This window comes from Cavia porcellus, unplaced genomic scaffold (genome assembly GCF_034190915.1).
Source record: "Cavia porcellus strain 051 isolate PalLab524CR breed Dunkin Hartley unplaced genomic scaffold, mCavPor4.1 scaffold_3, whole genome shotgun sequence".
Lineage (NCBI taxonomy): Eukaryota > Metazoa > Chordata > Mammalia > Rodentia > Caviidae > Cavia > Cavia porcellus.
Genome location: NW_026947486.1, coordinates 115,250,248 through 115,258,011, shown reverse-complemented (window position 1 = coordinate 115,258,011; position 7,764 = coordinate 115,250,248). Strand labels below are relative to the sequence as shown.

General features: G+C 44.0%; 1 protein-coding gene across 1 annotated transcript; it reads left to right on the top strand.

Moving 5' to 3' along the window:
- The first annotated feature begins 1,920 nt into the window (after positions 1–1,920).
- LOC100715571 (melanoma-associated antigen 10-like) lies at positions 1,921–2,679 on the top strand. Its single transcript, XM_003464378.1, has one exon. The coding sequence runs from the start codon at positions 1,921–1,923 to the stop codon at positions 2,677–2,679; it is 759 nt and encodes a 252-aa protein (XP_003464426.1).
- Positions 2,680–7,764: the final 5,085 nt, after the last annotated feature.

Below are 7,764 nucleotides of genomic sequence, written 5' to 3'. Positions count from 1 at the left end.
CAGTCCACAGTCAGCCAGCTCTAAGGCAGAACCACAGAGTGTAAGGGCCCAGTGGGAGCAAAGCCATGTATCTTAAGACCTACAGGAAGCAGAGTGTGAAGGGCAGAGCCAGGAAGGAAGATAGAATCTGCCCTGTCACACACGGTGACCCTCTTCTTCCTAAAGGGCCCACCACCTAAGACCAGGTTGGCTGTTAACCCCCATAATGCATGTATGTATCTTCTGAAGCTTCTGCCTATCATACCATGGGTCTTTAGGGTAAACTATAAAAGGAATCTGGAATCACAGGACAGGTGGGCACAGGTCCTGCTGTGGGCACTGAAGTCCTCAGAAGGGGTGACATAATGGGTGCCTGCTTGCATCATGTAAGAGTGATAGAGATTTATGTGAGGCAAAGGACATGTTCTGAGATGGCGTCTGCAGGATGGCACAGGGAACTTCTAGTCAGGATACCCACAGGTCCCAGAGATGCAGCATCACAGTCAAGAGTTAGATGTAGACCCTAAGAGAGGACTGAGCTCACCATGCCCAGAATAAAGATGGCGAATGCTCTGCAGACATCTCCCTGAGTCCTCGATCATCCTGGGAAGCCTGAGAAGAGATTTTAGTGTGAGGCTACTCTCTTACTTATGAATTATTGGTCTCAGAAATGAAGGTCATGTAACAAGGGGGCTTAAATCCAGTCCGCAGAAGTAGGATCCCCAGGCTTGTCAAGGTGCTGAGCGAAGCAGAAGGAACCCACTGACCTGAACACACCGAACTCTACCTTCAGCCTGTTCCTTTTATCACCGATATTAACAGCCTGGAAACACACATATACTGGCTTCCACTGACTTCAATTTCAAGAGTCCCATACATATAAAGGAAATTGAATGAAGGTAGGCCCAGGTCATCCCAGGGACAATACCAGACAACCATTTATTCAGGATGGAGTAGGTTCTATTTCCTAGGCCACACGAACCCAAAATTAGTATTTCTGACTACTCCTGTTGTTCCAGGCAGCATATGCCCTTCTTCTTTACTGACGTTAATGCCCTGTGAGACACAAAGACACTTTTCTGTAGGAGCCTGTGTCATGCCAGTAAAGGCTGGGGTCTAGGTTCTGCTCAAGAGGGTTGAGGGCCTTGAGTGAGCAGAGAGGGGACCTTTCACCTGAAGAGCAGAGACCTCACAGACTCTATCCACCTCCACCCTGAGAGAGCTGGAACACAAGGACTCTGCTTGAGGACTCTAGCCTGAGCTGTGCCCCATGTCCCTTACAGGAGCTCTAAGAATCAGGAGCAGAAGGTCTTGGTCTGAGGTGGTGTCTGCAAATCACACAGCAGAGAAGACCCGGGAGTCAAGGTAAGGGGCATGCACTGAGGTGTGCCTTCGGCTCCACCTGCCCAACGACAGAGGGGAATCCTTTCGTCCAGGGTGCACAATCCCTGCTGTCTTCCCTAGAGCCTACTCTGAGAGTAAGCTGCAGCCGAGGTGGAGTCTCATCTCCTGCCTGGGTTCTTGGGGACAGTGCCTCTAGGACAGGACTCTGAACACCACCTAAAGAGAAGACCAACTATGGGCCTTCTGGGAGTTGACAGGAGTACTCTCCCCAGGTGAGAACACTCACACTATCCCTCTCTGTTCCAGGCATCTGAGTCCTCATCACCAAGCACTCACTGCCCCAAGGATCCTCAAGACATCTGCACTGTCATTGGACACAGCTCAGCAAGCTAGGGGGTGGTCACCTTGTCCAAAGAGGGGCACGGGGCCTGGCAGGTGTGTGAGTGTTGAAGCGTGTCAGAGAGGAAGAAGTGCCCACTGCTTCCTCTGGCTGCTCACCCTTTAGTGTCAGATCCCTGCTACCTCAAGTGAAGTGTGTGGTACTGAGACACCAGACTGTCCCCAGGATCCTCAGGGTGCATCCTGTCCACCACTGCCATGGCCTCTGCTAAGGAAAACCGATCCTGTGAGGGCAGCAGCAGGCAAGAAGAGGATCTATGCACCTCCCCGGATGTGCTTGTCCTTCAGTTGCTGTGTCCCCTGTACCAAGACAAGAAGTTAACTGACCTGTTGCCTTTCCTGCTTTACAAGTACCAAATTAAAGAACCTATCACCAAAGGAGAAATGGTGCACTATGCAGACCTACGCTACTTCAGGCACTTCTCTCAATTATTCAAGGTGGTCAATGAGTGCATGTGTCTGGCCTTTGGCATTGAAGTGAAAGAAGTAGATCCCCCCAGCAGAATATATGTCCTTAAGCCTGTCTTGGGCCTCACTTATAATGGGATGCTGGGTGACAATTACCAGAGCATTTCCAAAATGAACCTCCTGGTAGTCATCCTCATTGTCATCTTCTTGAAGGGTAACTATATCAATCAGATAGATTTAAGGGAATTCCTGTTAACAAGGGAAATGCTACCTCAAAGGAAGCGCTTTGCTATTAGTAAACCCTGGGAATTCATCACCAAGGAACTGGTAGAGTTCCAATACCTTGCATGTCGGCAGGTGCCCAATAGTGATCCTGCTCAGTACGAGTTCCTGTGGGGTCCAAGGGCCCGTGCTGAAACCAGCAAGATGAAAGTCCTAGAGCATTTGGCGAAGGTTAATAGGAGAGATCCCAAGTCCTACACGAATCTATATGAAGAGGCTTTGAGAGAGGAGCAAGAGGCCACCCGTTCAAGGGATAGGAGCCAATGAAGGGGCAAAGTGTATGCCAGTGACAGGGAGGGATCCTCACCTCATCACTGTGTTAGTTCCCACCCCATGAGAGTCTTCTTCAATCTGTGTTTCTGATTTTCTTCTAAGTACTCAAGAGCCAGGGAAGGGGTAAAATCCTGTGCATATAATCTCTATGTCTGTATTATTTAGACTACTTGGAAATGCATTTGTGTGTTCTTCATTAGTTTTTGAGATCTTGCTCCTAAAGTTTGGCATAGCTTGCCCAGGTTATTTGTATAACAATACTGATCACATGTGTATTTCTAGTGTTGTGATATTGAAGATTTTTTATGGTTTCTGATGTGAATGTGATATTGTTTGATATTGATCACACAGGAATTTTATTCTTCCTTTCCAAATGTAAGAGTCTTTGCTATTTTGTCAACTCAACTTGGAAAGCTTTCATTTTATTTTGAAGAATGAACCATAGAATTAAACTAAGTATTTCCTTGGAAATGTTTATAAGTTTACATCAAGTTACAATGGAGTTCAACAATCAGCATCAGGATAAACATCTTTGGTCTCTTGTTTCTTTTTAACTGTTGTCCTGTACTAGTAAAATACATGTATACCTGAATATTCTTGGTTTCTTCAATGGTGGGGGAGAAATTTACTCTCAATAAAGAAGCCCTTCTTCTCATGGGCACATTGACCCTAAAGCCTCATTGCACGTGTGCCCTTTGGAAGGCCGCTGTCTGTGTTGGAGACATGAGCACACTGCACTGTGTAAGATCAAACCTACCCGATGGAATGGTGGAGTCCAGCAGTACCACCATTTCTGGGAGATACAGAGATACCCTCAAGGACCTATGCTTAATGAAAATTGCAGTGGAGTCTAGCTGAGAGAGGCCCTTGGTGAATGCTCAGCCATGGCAGTTTGTGGCTTGGCGTAACCCCATTTCTTTCTGCAAGGATTGACTTTAATGCAACTGCAAATTGACCAGAGACACATGCTGAGATGAAGTGTCACAAGCCTGAGGTAAAAAAAAAAAAAAACTTAGACAGCTGAAGACTGCTTCTTAGTAACACTTTTGGATGATGGGTGAAATTGAGAGGAATCTTCACCTGGGACAGCTATAAGGCGATTGGTCCTGTGCAGGGCACAAACCAGAGGGCTATCCCTGTTCTCTGCAAGGATTTCCTGAGAAATGAGGGTGACTCACAGGTGAAACAGGGCCCTAAAGTCCCTTGCAGCAGGTGTTCTCCCCTCTGCTGGGAGTGGGCAGCAGAGGGCCAGATCATTCAGTGCCCACTTGACTGCTTTCAAAGGATCAACTTCTCCATGTGAGTCCACTTTGCATGAACAGTCTTGTAAGGTGGCTCTTTTAATCTGGTCAGTGATGTGGGCCTCTTCTATCAGTGAACCCATCGCTGCCTGACCAAGAGGTTCTCCATCCAGAGAGCTCTGAGTTTACGAGTTTGCTTATGGTAGGACTTAATCTAGATCAGTTTGACAGTTTTGCTGGTGAATGAAGTTAATGCTAATGTTGTTACAGTATGTTATTTGCCTTGTAGATCCACAGACTTGCATCCGTGCTGATCTGGCCTGCTACAACCTATGTAGTCAGTGGGGTGCTGAGAAGGGACAATGGGAGATTACAAAAACAACTAGTCACATACTAAAAGGAAAGCTGGGATCAAGTGGGACCTGACCTCTGTGATGGAGAGACAGTGACAATCCAGCATTGTCTGCCTCTATTAATACACAATAAAAACAGAGAAGCACAGAATGAGGCCAAAAGTATGAGGTCTTAGTTTTTTTGCTTATAACACTGAAAATGAAGCATTTTTAAAGACATCTATGCTGTAGTTAACAGGGAAGAACACCAAAGCTGACGCCCACTGGACTGGCCTCGCTCTAGTCCCAACAACTTGTTTATGTTTACATGGCTCACCTCTGGAGCTCTGTGTTCTCAGGTCTGGCTTTGCTCTAGCCTCAGATGTGTGGTCGAGCTCGCACTCAGCTGCTCCCCCCAATGGCCTTGTCATTATAATGGCCAAGATTTTATGCCTGTTTGTCAGAGATCCCTTGTGAGCACCAAGGCTAGAGTTTTGGTTAAGGTGAATGGATTGAAAATACTTTTGCCCGTGGAAGAAATGTTGACAAGGAATAAATATGGTTCTTCCCCCAAGTTCTAAAACTGTGAATTAGTTGTTCCCAGCAAGGAATTTCTCGCCAACATCAAATCAAGTGACACATTCTATTGTAGAGAATCCATTAGAGAGAATTTTACAGAGTATCATCTTATTGTTTTCATCTTCCTCACAGCCTGTAGCTTAGCTGGTGTAAACTTACACATATTTTATAATAAAAGCTTGATAGTGTCCATGGTTAGCAATAGTAGAACTAACTTACCAACAAGTATTCAACATACAGCATGTCAGAAATTCTGCTAAGTGTTTTGCATTTACTTCTTACATTCCACTGGTCCTACAAACACAAATGTGTGTCAATCCCATTTTATAATATGAAAAACATGAGGCCTACTGGGCTCTGAATCTTCTCGGGGTACTAGTCTGGTAAATAGCAAGACCGGCACTAGACTCCCAGGGTGAAGTCATCTACTGTCCACACTGTTCTCCTTCCTCCCAAGGTGAACTCTGCTCTGATTCTGAATTTTATTTCTATTCTGAGAGTACTTAAGTGTACCTTGTAGGATATATGAGTCCAAGGCACTGAAATCTGGCCTGAATTAAGACTCAAAATGAGCAGGGGCAACGTACTCCCACAGGAATTACCCAGAATCACCTGCCCTGACAACATCACATACAAAGTCCTGCCTGTCACTTTGCTCACCTTGGAAAACTTCCGATAGCAATAGTCTTTCTGACATAGAAGTTAATTTTGGATTATGATATTTCCACCAGTGGCCATGTACCGGAAAAGCAAAATAATACACTATCAAAATTTCCCAAGTTGGTAAGAATTATGCTGCCATAATATATTCCTTGTTTTCCCACATACATTAAGATAGTTTTTAAAAAGCATCTGGATAATTTTGCTGGATTTTAATGCAATGAATTACTAGAAAAGTTGGATGTAACATTAGGTATGTGCCTGAGCCCATGTAAGTGTTCAAAATCCAGTGCTCACTGATAAGCTGTAGGTGGCAGGACCGTGCACAACACAGCAAAGCAAAGCAATTTATCTGCTGCAACCGAACTCTTCCAAACCCTGATGTCCTCTGAATAGGTGATAAGTGTGGGGTCTTTTGCTGATCTCAAAAAGTATATAAATAAATAAATAAAACCTCTTTTCTCTAGTGTTATGTATATGTCTCTCCCCTCAGGCTCATGCTCATCAGTATGCCTAATGGCACTAGTCCTGATATGTAGAAAAGGACGATCGTTTGCACTAGAGGAAAAGTTCACAGGTTAGCAGACTGACCATGAGTCCAAAGACAGGAGAAAATTCTCAGGCTGCTAAGATTGGAAGTTATTGAACAGGAAAGAACAGACAAGTGCTGACAAGTGAAAAACAAGATCTACTCCTGCAAATGTTTTTAGAATAATAGGAAAATGAGACTTATTCTTTATCTGAAGCATTTCTCACATAGTAGATGGAGAACTTTCAGACCCATATCGCTTTCTCAAACTTTCTTTCCAGAAGGGTAGAGAATTACATCATAACGAATCATAGTTTGTGCTTTTGGCCATGCACCTACAATGAAACACTTCAGATGACCCTACAAATCCTCACTAGCACTCAGCTTGTCTTTCCCTCTTTTATAAAACATGGGACCATTGGGAACTGGGACCACTGGGCAGTTCACAGCCAATCAGTGTGGACATAAACCTTGACTTGACTTATAAAAGTTTGCTTCCTTTGAGGAACACTCTTAAAGGAATCTGGTTCATTCTTTCCTTTTTTTTTTTTTTTTTTTTTTTTATCGGTACCAGGGATCGAACTCAAGACTGCCTGCTTGCAAGGCAGGCGCTTATGCCACTGAGCTAAATCCCCAGCCTGTTCATTCTTTCCTAAAGCAGTTGTCAGAAGAAATAATAGTGTATAAGTAATGTGGTGTTTATTGCCATTGGCTCTGAAACCACGAAACTAGTCTCCTGCCATTCCCGGGTGCCCTTGATCATAGCTAGCACCTCTGTTGTGTTTGATAGTGGTGCACGCCATTTAAAGTCATATGGTTAGGTTCATTTGTTTCCAGATGACCAAATCAAAGGAGGCCATACATTTTGGTTTTGTAACACAGACTCTCCTCTATCTGGATCTGAGCCCTTTCCAGTTTATGACGAGTGACTTTTCCCATTTAACCACAGAACAGAGACCAAGAATTACCAACACATATTCAAGTGGATCACTGAGAGACTTCTTTGTTCTATTATGTAAGGGCATCTGTATCTTCTCCTGATGAATATGGTCATTCACATTTGACAAGATTATGACTCCTATCTGTGCCTCATAGTACCAAATCACAAGCATCAAGGTCTGAAGGTGAGGAATGGAGAGGGTAGTGAAGTCCTGTAGTGAAGTCCAGTACAGATGTTTTCTCATACTGTGTCTTCTCCCCTAGATTTGTTGATATACCTCGTTTGCCACTATTGCTTATCTTGATATTCCAATATTTTTCATTCTAGATCTCTGAATAACTCTCTAGCAGGTTCAATTCCCAGAGGTATGACTGATCTTTCACCAGTGCTGAAAAAAGAATTGCCCAAGTTGGAGCTAAAGCACAAATGAGACTCTCGTTGTTTCTCTAGGTGGAAGTAATCTGGCTTTAAAAATGAATGCATTTTGCCAACCCTGAGCAATATGGGACCCAGTCACTACATGTGGCCATTAAGTCCTTATATATGTCTACTCAAAACTACAAATAAGCAAAACTTACTGGACAGTATAGGTGGAGAAGCTCAGACTCTAAACATGTGGGGCAAGAGATACAAATTCCCATAAAAGACTCGGCGAGTAATAAGAAGTGGGACCACTCCATGTCTTAGTCTTCTACTTATTGCTGTTAGGTTAGGATAATAGATCTTGAATGTATCCTACTGAGGAATATGAAAGCCATTTTTAAGGTAATTACTTTTTAATTTGCAACCCATTTGCAC

Excerpts from the sequence above, each read along its gene's own strand:
- LOC100715571 (XM_003464378.1), top strand. The coding sequence starts at position 1,921 with ATGGCCTCTGCTAAGGAAAACCGATCCTGTGAGGGCAGCAGCAGGCAA.